Here is a 19,983-nt window from a genome sequence, read left to right as displayed (position 1 = left end):
GGATTTTATCAAGATTCAATATAAGAAATGACCATATGGAGGAAAAACCAATAATATAAATGTTTCAAAAACAAATCTAAATATCATGATAACAAAAGAAGCATGATTTATTTCTGAGAGCTTCATACTCTAGATTTAATTATAAGTTAGTTATTCCAAAATCAGTTTCCACAACCAACATACATAAAATGTTGTAGAAGCTCCCTCAACTGGTTAAGATACAGAACTACCAAAACACATGCTGCATTAAGTTGACTGTATCATCCTCTTCAGAAATTTCTGTAAGTCCAGCCTGAGATCGAAGGATGAACATTATATCATCATATAATCTGTCAAAACCATTCTGTAAACATACGTTTGCCACTTCTTGCCACTTTTCTAGGCAGCAAAATGGATCGTTTATCATAAGATGTTCTATTGCACCTAAGAAAAGAAATACAATATTATCATATAGCACTTACTCTTACTTGATAATCCACACTTAGCAATTGTTCAAAAATATAAAGGGATATCATTTCAACTCAGTAACTCTCAAACCTGATTCCTGTACCCGAGTTCAATAAGTTTAATGTGCTCAGTCCCGCTCATGGTAGTCCCTCTCCTCCTTCTCCACTAACCTTTTCAGTCCTCAATTCGACCCTCTACCATTCTCATATTCCCCACTCCTCCCCTGAATTCCTCCTTCGTAGGTTAGCAGGTGCTGACGACTACAAGGAAGGGAGCTCAGAAAGTGAAGAATATGGGCTCAGCCTTATTCAGAGTCGATAAGGTACCACTAGAAACTATCAAATAACCGAGAGCTCACAGGTCTAGTTTTCATGACCCTTCAAACCCTTTTATAAATGCATTAGTAGTGCTGACCCAAAGAGTGAAAAAACTCTGGCAAACCCACCATTCTATCTCTAAATAGAGACCTCTTAATAATGGGGCTTCTATAATAAATATTTTTCTAAAGGAAATAATATTATTTATTTTTGAAAATAAATTATACTGACCCTCTTTGGGACATATCTATTGATGGAACTCATTTCTTATCTATTACTTGCATTGCTTAATGATACATAATAAAAGAGGTTTTCATTTTAGAATCCTGTAATCACTTACTTTTTTATTTCTACCATGATCATTATTGTTTTATCAAATAAAATGTTTTAATTGATGTATAATGATAATTTCAAAATTATCTTCCCCAATATTTTCATGTAATTTACTATTCTTACTTTGACCCTATATAATAATTTAAAATCAAGTTGTCTGTTCAAGTTCCTATACTAAATTAGAACAGCAATTTTCAACCAGTGTGCTGCAAGAATTATTTATTTATTTATTTATTTTGTGAGGGAGACAGAGAGAGAGACAGATAGGGACAGGCAGACAGGAAGGAAGAGAGATGAGAAGCATCAATTCTTTAATTGTTCATTGATTGCTTTCTCATATGTGCCTTGATCGGGGGCTACAGTAGATCGAGTGAGCCCTTGCTCAAGTCAGCAATCTTGGACTCAAGCTGGTGAGCTTTGCTCAAACCAGATGAGCCCGCGCTCAAGCCAGCAACCTCAGGGTTTTGAACCTGGGTCCTCTGCGTTCCGGTCCGATGCTCTATCCACTGCGCCACCACCTAGCCAGGGCTGCAAGAATTTTTAAAACATGCAATACTTGATTATTTAGTCAGAGGCACTGACCTCTTTTCCCTTAGACTGTCAAATAAAAAATTGACAATAGCCAACACAATATTCATCTGGTGTGAATGAATTAAAAATATACTTCTTTTTGTCAGATTGGAAAAAATTTACTTTTTGGTGTGCTGCAGAGTTTTAGTAATTAGTTTATGTGTACCATCAGATGAAAAAGGTTGAAAATTGCTGAATTAGAGACAGGAAAGGAGATATAGTTATTTTTTATCCTAATACAGAATAGGTTCAGAATAAATATCATATATAAATTTTATTTACATATATATTTAATTTAAGAATAAAAATATAGTTTATGCTTAAACATTTAAAATACATATAAAATTACTAAATATACACCTATGCTAATATAGTTTTTATAATGTTAGCTATCATAATTATTATGATGTTCACCTCACGCTTCATAAAGATTCTCTCTTCATTCTAATTCCCTCAAAAAATATATGCTATTGCTGACAGACTATCATTAACATGGTGATCTTTACATTTACAAACTCAAGTTAACTCTTGTGAAGAAAAAACTCAAAATTGATTTAACTGAAATATAATAATCTTGAACCTTTCCCTAAATAACCCACTACTATTTCTTACATATCATTTTACTTTACTTACCTTCCCCACCTTTACTTGTTTCTTGAAGTAGCTTAATGCCAACTTCTTCCATATCTACAGAGAACAAATAAAGTACAGCAAGACCAAAAGATAATAATGGTGTTTTCCCATTCCATTCTTTAGTGAGACACTGAACTAATTCATGGTTGGGACATAACTTTATTAGCTGCATCAGGTCATCTGAAAGCAAAAATGAAAAACTATGTCTCTACAGCCTAAAGTAATAATAGAGACTGAAACTAGCTAATGTTTATACTTGCTAATCAACATTTCTTTTCCAATCCTTCCAACAAAGAGGACCAAGAAAAATATTTATCAAAAACCTATAATGAAAGAAAGGTGATAAAATAAAAAGGATTAAATGGTCAGTCAGGAAACCTGAATCCTCATCAGTGCTCCACCAGTCACTCAATCTTTTGGATCTCAGTTTCTGCATCTTAAAAGTGCTAGACTTGGTATCTCCAATTTTTAAGTTTCCACCTAATACTATGTTATGTTTGACTATATCTTATTGCTCGTATTAGAGCCAACTTCTAATGACTATAATGTCTTTCTTTCTGTGCCTGCACAAAAAAAGGGGGGGCTCAGTAATTTTTTTCCTAAAAATATCAAGCATTTAGATACTCAAAAATGAAGATTTTAAGAAGCCATTAGCCAGGTCAAGTAGCTAGAGGTTGGGCCATATAAAGTTGCCTAGGCATCTGGCCATTTTTTACTCCAAAAAAAGCAATTTCATATAGTTTAATCTATTGGTTAATCAATGACATAATCAAAAGCTACAATCATAATTTATATTCCTTTTTTTTTTTTTTTTTTTTTTAGTGAGACATAGAGAAACAGAGACAGACAGGAAGGGAGAAAGATGAGAAGCATCAATACTCATAGTTGTGGCACTTTAGTTGTTCATTGATTGTTTCTCATTCTTGCCTTGGTCGAGAGGCTCCAGCCTAGCCAGTGACCCTTTGCTTGAGACAGTGACCTTAGACTCAAGTCAGTAATGTTGGCTTCAAGCCAGCAATTGAGCGACCATGGGGTCATGTTTATGATCCCATGCTCAAGCCAGATGTGCCCACGCTTAAGCCGGCGAACTCAGGGTTTTGAACCCGGGTCCTCAGCATCCCAGGTAGATGCTCTATCCACTGTACCACCACCTGGTCAGGCTAAAATAATTCTTACCTATGGAAGAGTAATAATATAGGAACTAAATCTGTATACAGATAATAATAAAATAATTTTAAAGTGTATATAAAATAAATATCAGGTAATTCCTACTATGCCAGACCCTGTTCTGTTGTTGCATGCATATAGGCAAATTACTTACCTCTCTATACCTTAGCCTCTCTGTAGAAACATGGTGGGGGGTTTTTTTCCATCTATAAAACTGGGATCGCCTGACCTGTGGTGGCGCAGTGGGATAAAGCATTGACCTGGAACACTGAGGTCGCCGGTTCGAAACCTTGGGCTTGCCTGGTCAAGGCACATATGGGAGTTGATGCTTCCTGCTCCTCCCCCTTCTCTCTCTCTCTGTCTCTCTCTCTCTCACTCCTCTCTCTCTAAAAAATCAATAAATAAAATATTTAAAAAAAAAAACTGGGATCATAATAAAACCTACTTCAGGCCCTGGCCAGGTGGCTCAGCTGTAAAGCATCGGCCAAGTGTGTGGAAGTCCCAGGTTTGATTCCTGGCCAGGGCATACAGGAGGAGTGACTGCTTCTCCACTCCTCCCCCATCTCTTTCTCTCTCTCTCTCTCTCTCTCTGTCTCTCTGTCTCTCTCTCTCTCTCCTCCCCTTCCACAGCCATGGCTCCAATGGTTTGAGCAAGGTTGGCCCCGGGTGCTGAGGATGGATCCATGGTCTTGAGCTCAGACACTAAAATAGCTCAGTTGCTGAGCAACGAAGCTGTGGCTCAGCCAGGCAGAGTATTGCCAGGTAAGGGCTTTCCAGGTGGATCCCAGTTGGGGTGCATGCGGGAGTCTATCTCTGCCTCCCTGCTTCTCACTTAATATAAATAAATAAATAAATAAATAAATCCTACTTCATAAAGTAACATAAGGATTAAGTGAGATAATGCAGGTAAAAAGCTGAACTATTAGCTATTATTAAAGTAACAGTATCTGGCATGCTATTATACAGTGAATGAAGAAATTAGTAATTTTAAAAAAAGATTCTAAGTAAGTCAATTTATTGTTTGAAAATAATCAGATTCATATTCTTTTTTCTAGAAAAACGTGGCCTGAAAGTGCTATGTTTAGTTTCAATTTTGCAGCTCTTAGAACTGTAGTATCTAGCCTGGACATCAGGACTGACACAGGCCTGAGATACGGGGAGACGTCAGGACTGCCTGTACACTAACGTTGCTGCTGAACTAATTCTTTTTATTTTTATTTTTTATTTATTTTTATTTTTTACAGAGACAGAGAGTGAGTCAGAGAGAGGGATAGACAGGGACAGACAGACAGGAACGGAGAGAAATGAGAAGCATCAATCATTAGTTTTTCATTGCGCGTTGCGACACCTTAGTTGTTCATTGATTGCTTTCTCATACGTGCCTTGACCGTGGGCCTTCAGCAGACCGGGTAACCCCTTGCTGGAGTCAGCGACCTTGGGTTCAAGCTGGTGGGCTTTTGCTCAAACCAGATGACCCCTGCTCAAGCTGGCAACCTCGGGGTCTTGGACCTGGGTCCTCTGCATCCCAGTCCGACGCTCTATCCACTGCGCCACCGCCTGGTCAGGCTGCTGAACTAATTCTTAATAAGAGACAAGATTACTCAACTAGGGTCACTATAAGGTTCACAATTCTCTCAGATTACTGCCCAGTTGCAACCTGGGTGTTTCAAATTTTGAAATGAATTTTATTTCATCAATTCTTCATTTCTAATGCTTATATCATAATTCAGAACATTATATATGACAAATAAGTTCAGCTATTTTTTTTAAATCCTTTAAGTAGCATGGTAAAACACACTGCAAAATTTATCTTTAAAACTGTATATTTAGTAGAAGAAATCTACTTATCAGAAATCTACTTGCTTGTATGCTCTGGACCTGCTTGAATATGACTTTGGTTCAGGACCATCAGTTTATTGTTTATTAAATGTTTATGTATTGAGAAAATACATAATGTATTTGAATGTCAAGCATAAAAGTCAACCAGCTTAACTGTTCTATTGAAAATGACAAAAGAAATCTACTTATCAGTATATAGCGAATGGACTTTATAATGTAAAGCCCAAATATTGCCTACTAACATGGGTGATAGATCTTAAAATTAAAGTCCAGAATTTGACTGTATAACAATAAGTAGGCTTTGTACTTACCAGATGTCAAGTCCTTGATTTGGTGTATGTATTCCATGGCCTCATGAATCTGACCCTGTTTACACATGCAAAGAACAGCTTTGCTGTGCAGGTTACACTCATTGTAGATAATCTGAGCTAGAGCCAGGCACTTGGACTTGTTATGGGTATTCTGCTCCCCATATTCACAAATCACATCCCCAGCCTCCTCAGAAAATGTGAGCCTAGTGAAAGCAGATGAATAAGGCACATATTAGAGACTTATTGATGAGAGGATGAAAATGAAATATTTGAAAATTCAGCACACTAGAAGTGGATTTTCTATGGTCTGTAAGAATTCCAATTAGGCAATTAGTGTAGGAGAAATTAAACACATCTACAATTTAACAGCAGGAACAAAAACAATCAGCATTTATTTCTTTGGGGGAAGAACTTTTGGCAAAAATGGGCGCAAGTAATTTTTAAAATCTACAAACAATGTTAAAACTCTCCTGAAAAGACTGGTGGGATTTCAAATTATAAAGTAAACAAAAATTCTCTTCCATTTGAGAGTGTCAAATGTTTCTCTACCCGCTGGTCTTAGGCAACCCCACCCTTGCATGAGACCACATTTGCACGCTATGGAAGTAGTTATCAGGCAGTCAGTGATAGTTGGCATAGGGTCTTGGCCACCTATTTGTGAAGCTTGCTTGTATGCTCCGGACCTGCTTGAATATGATCTTGGTTGTCCCTGATTTTGATGAGTTCTGTAAGGCCAGTGGCTGTGGTCATGGCCATTCAGGTTCTCACTGGATTTGGGCAGATGGTAAAGGAGCAGTGGAGCCAGAAGATGGTGGGCCATTCCATTTATTAGAGTCTCTGAACAGTGGACAAGTAAACAGTCAGGGCTCCCAAGTTCCTCAGCATTCTGGGCTCACCCGGACTCACAGGCCCCCACCAGCCTCAGCAGTCCCCAGCAAAACAGCCAGGTGGAAATCAGGGTTCCCAAGTCCTGACTCTGTCTCCAGTTCCACAACCCGGACTCATTCTCTGGACTCACCCTCTGGACTCCTGTCACCACTCCCTCTCCCTCTCTTCTCCCTCTCCCTCTCCTTCTCCCTCTCCCAGCAAAACAGGCAGGGGATGGGGGTGGAGGGGTGGGGGGTGGCCTTCTCCAGCAAACAATAGCAAACAATGGCCCCCCAAGCAGGAAGGCAACTCGCAATTTGCAATCTGCTGCCCTGAGGGCAAGAACCCACAGCCTTCCATAGACTATACACACATGGCTCTGCCCCTGTACAAGCAAGCAAACTTAAAAAAAAAAAACACATTTGTTTACCCAACAGGCTCTTTTGAGCCCATCTGACCTTATGACTTGGTGAGTCTGCACAACTCAGTTCATGATAAGGAATTCTAGTTGCACAGTCATTGATGTTCTATGAATAAACACTCCAACTTTAGCAGGACCTTAGTTGTTTTTCAAATGGTATATAGCTGTCTGTCAGATAGCAGATGACTTACTGGGATGTCTCTGAGCAGCCCCATGCCAACTGAAAACTGTTAGTGGGTAAATCAATAACCATGGTTTGCCTGACTAGGTGGTAGCGCAGTGGATAGAGTGTAGGACTGGGATGTGGAGGACCCAGGTTCAAAAACCCAAGGTAACTGGCTTGAGTGTGGGCTCATCCGCTTGAGCATGGGCGCACCAGCTTGAGTGCAAGCTCACTGGTTTGAGTGTGAAATCATAGACATGCCCCTATGGTCACTGGCTGGAGCCCAAGGTTGCTGGCTTAAGCAAGGGGTCACTCACTCTACTGTAACCTCCCATCAAGGCATTTATGAGAAAGCAATCAATGAACAACTAAGGAGCCACAACGAAGAATTGATGCTTCTCATCTCTCACTTCCTGTCTGTCTGTCCCTATCTGTCCCTCTCTCTGACTATCTCTCTGTCTCTGTCAAAAAAACAAAACAAAACCAGTTTGATAAAGCTTGCTAACCACAGTTAACCCATCAGATAAGCCACCAAGACCATCAGATGTATAAGAGTAAAAAGAATCTGCCTGACTTGTGGTGGCGCAGTGGATAAAGTGTCGACCTGGAAATGCTGAGGTCGCTGGTTCGAAACCCTGGGCTTGCCTAGTCAAGGCACATATGGGAGTTGATGCTTCCAGCTCCTCCCCCCTGTCTCTCTCTTCTTTCTCTCTCTCTCTCTCTCTCTCTCTCTCTCTCTGTCTCTCTCTCTCCCTTTCTCTCTCCTCTCTAAAATGAATAAATAAAATTTAAAAAAAAAGAGTAAAAAGAATCTAACATGGGTAATAGAAGAGAAAGATGGTGAATACTAACTAAAAGTGATGAATCTCAAAATAATTATAAGTGCAAAAAGCTGAACCAAAAAGAAAAAAGAATACATAACATATGATTTTACTTATATAATATTCTAGAAAATGCAAACTAATCTATAGTGACAGAAAGCAGATCAGTGGTTATCTGGAGATGGGGAGGAATGTGAATGGGGGAGCGAGGAAGGAAGGAGGAGGCATTAGAAAAGCAGAAATATAGGGACACATTTGAAGGTCATGGATATGTTTATTATCTTGATTGTAATGATTTCACAGGCAAAACTTGTCAAATTGTCCACTTTAAACACGTGCAGTTCATTATACATTAATTATATCTCCATATCTGTTTTTTTTAAAAGCTAATCAAATTGTACACTTTAAATATGTATACGTTACTGTATGTAAATTACATCTCAATAAAGTTATAAAAAAATTTATAGCCATAGGACCAATTATAACGACTAAGACTATAGTTCATCCCACTAACCCTCCTCTTATATGTTTCTCCGAGAATTATGACCATAGAATCCTGGAGAAGTTGTGCCTGGATGGGGTGAACTTAATGTGAGAAGCAAACAGATGACTGATAACCTTTAGCATTTTAATGATGTTGTATCTTAATATGGGGCTCTTTTGGTTTATCTTGTTTGGGATTCTCTATGCTTCCTGGGCTTGTATGTCTACTTCCTTCACCAGATTAGGTAAGTTTTCTGTCATTCACTCTTCAAATAGGTTTTCAATTTCTTGTTCTCTTCTCCTTCTGGCACCCCTATGTTGTGAATGTTGGTATGCTGGATGTTGGTATGCTGTTCTGTTATCTTGTCCATATGCTCCTTACTGGGCCAGTACACTCTTCCTCAGTTACTCTAAGACAGGGGTCAGGAACCTATGGCTCACAAGCCAGATGTGGCTCTTTTGATGGCTGCATCTGATTCACAGACAAATCTTTAATAAAAAAAAAAAACAACGTTAAAAATATAAAACATTCTCATGTATTACAATCCATTCATTTTCTACTGCTCATGTTCATGGTTGCAGGTGGCTGGAACCAATCACAGCTGTCCTCTGGGACAACACCAAATTTTTATTGGATAATGCATAACGTACACGGGTCATTGTGAGGTCAGGAAGTAAACTTCCCTTCTTTTAATCAAGTTGTCAGCTAGCTAATTGCAAAAACCCTTTTGACGAAGAAGATGGCTAAAAGAAAAACAGATGAGGAGTATCGTCCTTTTCAGCAGGAATGGACAGAGAAATTTGCCTTTGTGGAGAGAGCAGGTTCTGCAGTGTGTCTAATATGCAATGATAAAATTGCATCGATGAAATGGTCAAATATAAAGTGGCACTTCAACACACGCCATACTACATTTGCATCAAAATATCTAGCGGGGGACAGCAGGAAGAAAGCATGTCAAGAGCTACTGTGCAGAATGCAAGCTAGTCAGCAGCAACTCCATGTTTGGACCCAATAAGGTGAATGGAATTTGGCTATCTTTGCTGGTGCTTTAGCAATTGTGAGAAATGAAAAGCCATTCATAGATGGGGAGTATGCCAAAACATTCATGCTTGATGTTGCCAATGAACTTTTTGATGACTTTTCGGATAAAGATAATCAAATGAATAAAAGACATGCCTCTGTAGGCAAGAACTGTTCACTGATCATACCATCATGATGGCAAATCAAATTGAGGCAACACAACTGAAGGACACAAATGCAGCACCATTCTTTTCTCTCGCTTTGGATGAGTCAACAGACATAAGCCATTTATTCCAGTTCAGCGTGATTGCAAGGTATGCTGTTGGTGACACACTACATGAGGAAAGTCTTGCTGTTTTGCCTATGAAAGAGACAACAAGAGGAGAGGATTTATTCAAGTCTTTCACTAAGTTCACTAAAGAAAAAAAATCTACCGATGGATAAACTTATTTTGTTGTGTACTGATGGTGGTCCGTGCATGGTGGGGAAAAACAGAGGATTCATAGTGCTTCTTCGTGAACATGAAAAGAGACCCATCCTAAGTTTTCACTGCATCTTACAGCAGGAGGTGCCTTGTGCTCACATGTGTAGCAAGCAGCTTGGTGAGGTAATATCGCTGGTCATTCAGGTGGTCAACTTTATTGTTGTCTGAGCTTTAAATGATCACCAGTTTAAAACACTGCTGGATGAAGTTGGGAATAATTATCCTGGTCTGGCTTCTGCACAGCAATGTGCATTGGTTGTCAAGAGGGAAGGTGCTCAGCCATTTCGTGGCATGTCTGAGCAAAATCCAGACTTTTCTTGAAATGAAAAACGTCGAGCATCCTGAGTTAGCTAACACTGAGTGGCTCCTGAAGTTCTACTATCTCATGGACATGACTGAACATCTGAACCAGCTCAATGTGAAAATGCAAGGCGTTGGAAATACAGTCTTATCCCTTCAACAAGCAGTGTTTGCATTTGAAAACAAGCTGGAACTCTTCATCTCCAACATTGAAACAGGTCGTTTTCTACACTTTGAAAAACTGGGAGAGTTTAAAGATGCATTCACAGCAAGTGACCCTGCTCAACATCTTGATCTCCAGCAGCTAGCAGGCTTCACATCTAATCCCCTGCAGTCATTCAAAGCACACTTTGGAGAATTTCGTGAGCGCACTCATCTTTTTAAGTTCATCACCATCCACACGAGTGTGCAGTGGACAGCGCCGACCTGAGTTACATTCCCGGTGTCTCCATCAGAGAGTTTGAGCTACAAGCTGCTGACCTGAAGGCCTCAGACATGTGGGTGAATAAGTTCAAGTTACTGAATAAAGATTTGGAAAGACTTGCACGACAGCAAGCAGAGTTGGCGAGCAAACACAAGTGGGGAGAAATGAAAAAACTTCAACCGGCAGACCAGCTGATTGTCAAAACTTGGAACGCGCTTCCCGTCACATACCACACACTGCAGCATGTGAGCATTGCTGTACTAACAATGTTTGGCTCTACGTATGCATGTGAGCAGTCTTTCTCACATCTAAAGAACGTTAAGACCAACCTACAATCACATTTAACGGGTGGAAGTCTCAATGCCTGCATGAAGCTTAACCTCACAATGTATCAACCAGACTACAAAGTCATCGGCAAAACAATGCAGCACCAGAAGTCACATTAATGATAAGAAGTACTTTATTCATCATTGGTTAGCAATAGCATAACAACATTATTAAAAAGAATTCAGAGACTTATTGTACTTTAAAAGTGTTGGTCTTACATAAATGCACACATTTACTTGTATTTAGTGTTAAACATATTGTATGGCTCTCATGGAATTACATTTTAAAATATGTGGCGTTCATGGCTCTCTCAGCCAAAAAGGTTCCTGACCCCTGCTCCAAGAATTGGCTGTCAGTGGGTCAGAGGTTCCTCTACTCTAGTGAATTGCCCTTGGCTGGTGGGAGCCACTATGCCCATGAAGTTATGCACTCCCACCCCATCCAGACAGCCTACAACCCCTGATAGAGAGATATAAATGGCCAGCCCCTTGCCTCAATGGGGATCAGTTGTGTGGTGCCGTTTATGCTTCAGAGCCATCCCTCTATAAATAAGGCCAAGGTTAGAACTTGCCTGAGGTCACAGCCTTGCTTGGCTCTTTCCTCATCCCTGTTCTGCTTTATTTATACATTTTTATTCTGAAGGCCTAACTCTGTCAATCATGTGCAACTAAATTCCTGTCTCAGGCTTTAGTTCCAGAGAATCCAATCTAAGGGAGCCCTTGTACTAATCGACCAGTCTGTGTTCAGATCCAACTCCAAGGAGCCACCTCCCACCTGTTATTTCTGGTTTGTATGTTCCCCTGAATGTCCATGCTCCTCCTGTTTATGAATTTTCTCCCCATTTTATCCTTTATATGTATCTACAGCCTGTCAGGAACCAGGTTCCTGCCTTATTCCTCTATACAGCATGATACATACAGATCAATCCTTTTCTATCCTTACTAATCAACTTCCATCCACCAGGAAGTGGTCAGGAATCATCTTGTGAACTGCTAATGTGGGTCAAATAAGTTTTCAAATATGATGTATATGTTTGCTCGCTTATAGTTTGCATTAGGTATGGGGGACAGGCTGTAAGCAGGCAGGGTCCTCACAGCCTAAGTCTTAGTTTTAAGACTAAGCATTTCCCACCCTTTTAATACTAAGATCTTCTCAACATTAAGCTTTTCCCCACACCCTTGAATGTTGCATGATGTGAGGTGAGGCATTCTTATGAGGAATCCCACTTATGCCTCAGATAAGTGGATTTGTATCAAAGACTTCTTTATTTGTATACTGGCTTAAGGGCTTTAATTTCTACACTATAAAATAAGGGAGACCAGGAGCTCTCACGCTCAGTTCCTGAAATTAGCATGGCAGAGGAGAGGCAGCCAATATGGCGGAGTACTGAAGGAGAAGCCAGTTTATGCAGAGTTTGTGCAGAGAGAAGGAGATGGGGAACAGAGGTGAATAAAGCTGGTGAGGTAGAAACCTTTGATTCTAGGAATACTCAGATGAGTCAATGGCTTTGGGAGCCCTGAATCAGAAGGGAAGTGTTTTCCACTGTGTGTATTTCTCGCCCACCAGGTGTGATCTAGGATTAAAGGTAATGGCCCACCAGTTCTTGGCTCTGTTGTTTCATTACCATCTGTCTGAATCAAATGCAAACCTATATGGGCCAGGTGGCTGTGATGGTGGCCACGGCTACTGGCTTTACATTCAGGGCTGCTGTGAGTCAACTCCTGATCAACTGTGACTAGGCCCATTACTCCATGAATGCTTAGTGAATACTTTCTTACTGATTAGTTATAATAGGGACCTGAAGTAAATGCTGAAATAATGTATTGATAAGAAAACTATTAAATTTTTTAAAACAACTTCATTAACCAAATATCAAAATTAAGGTAAAAATTCAATTGTTCTTACCTTTCCTGAGTGACCCAATTGATAACTAAATTTAAACGCTTTTCAGATAATCCACATTTGATTCCTTCCAGGGTCAGTTCTGCATCAATAGGCCTTCTGTGAGCATGACTTGTACTAAATATAGCCTCAAAAAATAAGAGTAAAGGAAAAGGCTTTCCTCTAATTTTTCCAACAGCTACAGAGAGAAGAACAGTTTTTAAGTCAAATGCTTTAAGTAATAATTTGCTTTTTCTTACTTCATATTATTTTCATCTCTTTGCATTTTCTAAAAAATTTTAATCTAAAATTACATATTTGTCATTTTTAACTAAGGCTTTTGAATTCAACTTTGTATTTTGGATAATGACTAAACATGACATGCTTTGTGAAAACCAAGGCAGTGATTAAAGTGATGTGTCTATGAGCCAAGGAATGTCAAAAATTGTTAATAGTCACCTAAGAATTAAGAGAGAAGCATGGACTGTGAGAACTTTAGAAAGCTGAAAGAAGCCCTGGCCAAACAGTTTGGTTGGTTAGAGCATCGTCCCAAACTGCAGAGGTGACCAGTTTGATCCCTGGTCAGGGCACATACAGGGATAGATCGATGTTCCTGTCTCACTCTTGCTTTCTCCTTTCCTCTCTCCAAAATCAATAAAACCAACATTAAAAAAATGAAAGACTATATCAGCAGCAGACTTGAACTATAAGAAATATTAAAGGTTGTCTTTCAAGCAGAAAGAAAATAATACCAGATAGAAATATGAACCAACAGATAGGAATGAAGAGCAAAAATGGTAAAAATTTAGAAATATACTGTTTTCATATACTATATCATCTGAGAGTAGAATGTGGTAAATTAAAGATTTAATCTATAAAACCTAAAGCAACAACCAAAATAAATCAACAGAAGATTATAGCTCATATATCAACAAAGGATAAAAATAGAATCATAAAAAATGAAACAAATCCAAAAGGAGGCAGAAAAAGAGAGAAAAAGTAACAAAGCAGAGTTAAGGAAAACAGAAAACAAATAAAATTCAGCCATGTCAATAATCACATTAAATATACATGACCTAAACACTGCATTTGAAAGACAAAGATTGTCAGATTGTATTAAAAAGTAGGACCCAAGTATACATTATCTAGAAGACATTGACTTTAAACAAAGACACAAATAAATTGAAAGTATGAAAATATATACTATGCTAATACTAATCAAAAGAAAGATGAGGCTCTGACAGATTGGCTCAATGGTAGAGCATCAGCCTGGCATGTGGAAGTTCCGGATTCGATTCCCGGTCATGGCACATAAGAGAAGTGCCCAACTGTTTCTCCACCCTGCCCCCTCTCACTTCTCTTTCTGTCTGTCTGTCTCTCTCTTCTCTTCCCCTCCTACAGCCATGGCTCAATTACAGTGAGTTGGTTCTGGGTGCTGAGAATGGCTCTATGGTCTCCACCTTGGGCGCTAAAAAGTGGCTCCAGTTGCAGTGGAGCAAGGGCCCCAGATGAGCAGAGAATTGCCCCTTAGTGGGCCTGCCAGTATAGATCCTGGTCAGGGCACATTCGGGAGTCCATCTCTGCCTCCCCTCCTTTCACTGAAAGAAAAAAGAAAAAAAGAAAGATGCACAGTCACCTGGCCTGTGCAATGAATAACACATTGACCTGGAATACTAAGGTGACCAGTTCAAGACCCTGCACTTGCCCAGTCAAGGCACATACAACAAGCAACCAATGAACAACTGAAGTGAAATAACAATAAGTTGATACTTCTCATCTCTCCTCCCTCTGTAAAATCAATAAATCAAATCTTAAAAATAAAACAAAATAAAATAAAAAGATGGCCTGACCAGGAGAGACCTGAAGATGGCAGCGGAGTAGGCAGACACACAGACTCCCAGCTCACACCACCGAACTGGATTATAAACTAATTTATGAACAATCAGCATGAAAAACCAAATCTGGACTACAAGAACAGCTTTCAAAAACCAAGGAGCAAAGAAGAAGCCACAACAAACCTGGTAGAGAGCGCCTGAATCTCCCCTGCATACAGGAACAGCGGGGTGGGGGATGAGGCTGGGCTCTCACTCCAAGGAAAAGAGCAGTAAATACTGCTCACAGCCACTTGCCTGGCAACCAGGGAACGAGGTATGTTGAAAGGGCCCGCTTGTCTTCCAAAAAGAAAGGAGAGAGAGAGAGAGATGGATGGTGATGGGGAGAGGAATATAGGTGATGACATGAAAAGCTGACTCATTCAGTGCTGGAGGCGGCCATAACTGGGGGAGGGGCTGATCCTTCCATAAAGCAAAATACAAAAGTACTTCCAGGTCACAGAGATACAGACATCTCTCCAGCTCCAATCAGTGCAACAAGACACAGCTGAAAACAAGAAGTGGGGAAGAGGGGCAGTAACTCAGATCTCCATGGAGATCTGAGATACACCTCCCCTTACTGAAACTGAGAAAGCAACCCACCCCCAGAGAGATTAACTAGCAAAAGAGGACTTCAGAGCCTCATGTCACACCCACCGCATTCCTGGATACAGTTTCAAATAAGCCCCCTGCTGAGATCAGCAAACAAGACAATCACCTGTTAAGAAAACAAACAAATCAAGACTTCAAAGTGGCCCAAATCCTAAAGTGGATTACAAATAATAGCTGATGCCAACCCAAGAAGAACTAGAAACAACACAAGTAAAAACTGGAGGCAGACAACACCAAGCCTAGACTCGACCAGCTCTACAAAGAAAACACCCAAACATCCAGGCACAATGAGAAGACAAAAAAGCATAATCCAAATGAAACCACAAGAGAAATCTTCAGGATATGAACTGAGTGATATGAAAATAATCAAACTTCTGGAGGCGGAGTTTAAAATAATGATTGTAAGGATGCTTAGGGATCTTAGAACAACAATGGATGGTCATCACGAACACCTAAATAAAGAAATAGCAAGTATAAAAAAGGATATTGACATATTAAAAAAGAATCAGTTGGAGATGACAAATACAATATCAGAAATGAAGACCACAATGGAAGGAATTAAAAACAGCATGGATAGAGCTGAGGATCGAATAAGCGAGATGGAGGACAACTGGACTGAAGGCATGAAAGCAGAGAAGAAAAAAGAAAAGAGACTCAAAAAGTCTGAGGAAACTCTTAGAGAGCTCGGTGACAACATAAAGAGAAATAACATCTGCATCATAGGGGTTCCTGAAGAAGAAGAGAAGGAACAAGGGATAGAGGCTTTGTTCAATCATATCATAGCTGAAAACTTCCCTAAATTAATGCAGGAGAAACTCTCACAAATTCAAGAAGCACAGAGAACCCCACTAAAAAGAAACCCAAAGAAACCTACACCAAGACACATCATAATTAAAATACCGAAGTTAAGTGGTAAAGAGAAAATATTAAAAGCTGCTAGGGAAAAAAAGGCTATCACCTACAAAGGAGCCCCCATAAGGATGACATCTGACTTCTCAACAGAAACACTTGAAGTCAGAAGGGAACGGCAGGAAATATTCAAAGTAATGCAGAACAAGAACCTACAACCAAGACTACCTTATCCAGCAAGGCTATCATTTAAAATTGAAGGAGAAATAAAAAGTTTCGCAGACAAAAAAAATCTCAAGAAATTCATTACAACCAAACCAATGCTGCAGGAAATGTTAAGGGGCATGGTGTAAACAGATCAAAGTGGGAAAAGAATATAGCAAAAGAGGAATACAGCTTTAAAAAATAAAATGGCAATAAACAACTACATATCAATAATAACCTTAAATGTAAATGGATTAAATGAGCCAATCAAAAGACATAGGGTAGCTGCATGGATAAGAAAACAGGACCCATACATATGCTGTCTACAAAAGACACACCTTAAAACAAAAGATGCACATAGGTTGAAGGTTAAAGGATGGAAAAAATTTTTTCATGCAGATGGAAATGAAAAAAAAGCTGGGGTAGCAATACTTATATCAGACAAAATGGACTTTAAAACAAAGAATATAGTAAGAGATAAAGAAGGCCACTACATAATGATAAAGAAAGCAATCCAACAGGAAGATATAACTATTATAAATATCTACGCAACTAATATAGGAGCACCTAAATATATAAAGCAGACTTTGATGGATATAAAGAGCAAGATCAACAGCAACACTATAATAGTAGGGGATTTTAATACCCCACTAACATCACTAGAGAGATCCTCAAGAAAGAAAATTAACAAAGAAACAGCAGACTTAAAGGACACACTAGATCAACTCGATTTAATAGATATCTACAGAACCTTTCACCCTAAAGCAGCAGAATATACATTTTTTTCACGTGCTCATGGTACATTCTCTAGGATAGACCACATGTTAGGGCACAAAACTGGTCTCAACAAATTTAAGAAGATTGAAATCATATCAAGCACTTTCTCTGATCACAATGGTATGAAACTAGAAATCAACCACAACAGAAAAGCTCAAAAATTCTCAAACACATGGAAACTAAATAGCAGGTTGTTAAATAACGAATGGATTAAGAATGAGATCAAAGAAGAAATAAAAAAATTCCTAGTAATGAATGATAATGAGCATACATCAACTCAAAATTTATGGGACACAGCAAAAGCAGTACTGAGAGGGAAGTTCATAGCACTACAGGAACACTTTAAGAAGCTAGAAAAAGCTCAAATAAACAACTTAACCCTGCATCTAAAAGAACTAAAAAAAAAAACAGCAAGTAAAGCTTAAATGTAGTAGAAGGAAATAATAAAGATCAGAGCAGAAATAAATGACATAGAGGCTAAAGAAACAATACAGAAGATCAATGAAACTAGGAGCTTGTTTTTTGAAAAGGTAAACAAAATTGATGAACCTTTAACTAGACTCACCAAGAAAAAGAGAGAGAGAACTCAAATAAATAAAATTAGAAATGAGAGGGGAGAAGTAACAACTGACACAACAGAAATACAAAGGATTGTAAGAAAATACTATGAAGAATTGTATGCCAAAAAACTAGACAACCTAGATGAAATGGACAAATTCCTTGAAACATACAATCTTCCAAAAATAAATCTGGAAGAATCAGAAAACCTAAACAGACCGATTATACCAAATGAGATCAAAACAGTTATCAAAAAACTCCCAACAAAGAAAAGTCCTGGGCTAGATGGCTTCACAAGTGAATTCTACCAAATATTCAAAGAAGAACTAACTCCTATCCTTCTCAAGCTATTTCAAAAAATTCAAGAGGAAAGAAGACTTCCAAGCTCCTTTTATGAGGCGAGCATAATTCTGATTCCAAAACCAGGCAAAGACAACACCAAGAAAGAAAATTATAGGCCAATATCCCTGATGAATATAGATGCTAAAATCCTCAACAAAATATTAGCAAACCAGACCCAACAATATATGGAAAAAATCATACATCGTGATCAAGTGGGATTTATTCTGGGGAAGAAAGGCTGGTACAATATTTGCAAATCTATCAATGTGATTCATCACATAAACAAAGGGAAGGAGAAAAACCACATGATAATTTCAATAGATATAGAAAAAGCATTTGATAAAATCCAGCATCCATTCATGATCAAAACTCTCAGCAAAGTGGGAATACAGGGAACATACCTCAACATGATAAAAGCCATCTATGACAAACCCACAGCCAACATCATACTCAATGGGCAAAAATTAAGATCAGGAACAAGGCAGGGGTGCTCCCTTTCACCACTCTTATTCAACATAGTCCTGGAAGTCCTAGCCACAGCAATCAGACAAGAAGAAGAAATAAAAGGCATTCAAATTGGAAAAGAAGAAGTAAAGCTATCATTATTTGCAGATGATATGATATTGTATATAGAAAATCCTAAAGTCTCAGTCAAAAAACTACTAGACCTGATAAATGAATTCAGCAAGGTGGTAGGATATAAAATTAATACTCAGAAATCAGAGGCATTTTTATACACCAACAATGAACAGTCAGAAAGAGAAATTAAGGAAACAATCCCCTTCACTATTACAACCAAAAAAATAAAGTATCTAGGAGTACATTTAACCAAGGAGACTAAAGACTTGTACTCAGAAAATTATAAAACATTGATAAAAGAAATCAAGGAAGATACAAACAAGTGGAAGCATATACCATGCTCATGGTTAGGAAGAATAAACATCATTAAAATGTCTATATTACCCAAAGTAGCTTATAAATTCAATGCAATACCAATTAAAACACCAATGACATACTTTAAAGATATAGATCGCATATTCCAAAAATTTATATGGGAACAAAAGAGAACACGAATAGCCTCAGCAATCTTAAAAAAGAAGAATAAAGGGGGAGGTATCACACTTTCTGACATCAAGCTATACTACAAGGCCATTGTACTCAAAACAGTCTGGTACTGGCATAAGAACAGGCACATAGATCAATGGAACAGAACAGAGAACCAAGAAATAAACCCACAGCTCTATGGACAACTGATATTTGACAAAGGAGGTAAGGGCTTACAATGGAGTAAAGACAGCTTCTTCAACAAATGGTGTTGGGAAAATTGGACAGCAACCTGCAAAAAAATGAAACTAGACCGCCAACTTACACCATTCACAAAAATAAACTCAAAATGGATAAAAGACTTAAATGTAAGCCGTGAAACCATAAGCATCTTAAAAGAAAATATAGGCAGTAAGATCTCTAACATCTCTCGCAGTGATATATTTGCTGATTTATCTCCACGGGCAAGGGAAATAAAAGACATGATAAATAAATGGGACTATATCAAACTGAAAAGCTTTAGCACAGCCAAAGACAATAAGAACAGAATAAAAAGACAAACTACACAATGGGAGAACATATTTGACAGTACGTCTGATAAGGGGTTAATAACCAAAATTTATAAAGAACTTGTAAATCTCAACACCAGAAAGACAAACAATCCAATCAAAAAATAGGCAAAAGAAATGAATAGACACTTCTCCAAAGAGGATATACAGATGGCCAATAGGCATATGAAAAAATGCTCAACATCACTAATCATTAGAGAAATGCAAATTAAAACCACAATGAGATATCACCTCACACCGGTCAGAATGGCGCTCATCAACAAAACAACACAGAATAAGTGCTGGCGAGGATGTGGAGAAAAGGGAACCCTTCTACACTGCTGGTGGAAATGCAGACTGGAGCAGCCT

The 19,983-nt window shown here is 38.7% G+C and overlaps 1 protein-coding gene across 1 annotated transcript in view; it reads right to left on the bottom strand.

Annotated features, from left to right (window-relative positions):
• Positions 1-210: 210 nt before the first annotated feature.
• Positions 211-19,983, bottom strand: part of CLHC1 (clathrin heavy chain linker domain containing 1) — a 53,753-nt gene continuing 33,980 nt past the window's right edge. Inside the window, exons 9-12 of the mRNA XM_066372385.1 lie at positions 12,834-13,008; positions 5,618-5,820; positions 2,301-2,480; positions 211-423 (exon numbers count right to left, since the gene is read on the bottom strand). Of these exons, the coding sequence (XP_066228482.1) occupies positions 227-423; positions 2,301-2,480; positions 5,618-5,820; positions 12,834-13,008 (755 nt within the window). The 3' untranslated portion in view covers positions 211-226. The remainder of the gene's footprint in view (positions 424-2,300; positions 2,481-5,617; positions 5,821-12,833; positions 13,009-19,983) is intronic.

The sequence above is a fragment of the Saccopteryx leptura genome, chromosome 3, assembly GCF_036850995.1.
Source record: "Saccopteryx leptura isolate mSacLep1 chromosome 3, mSacLep1_pri_phased_curated, whole genome shotgun sequence".
Lineage (NCBI taxonomy): Eukaryota > Metazoa > Chordata > Mammalia > Chiroptera > Emballonuridae > Saccopteryx > Saccopteryx leptura.
Note: the sequence above shows the minus strand (reverse complement) of the source record. Positions and strands in the feature narration are given on the sequence as shown.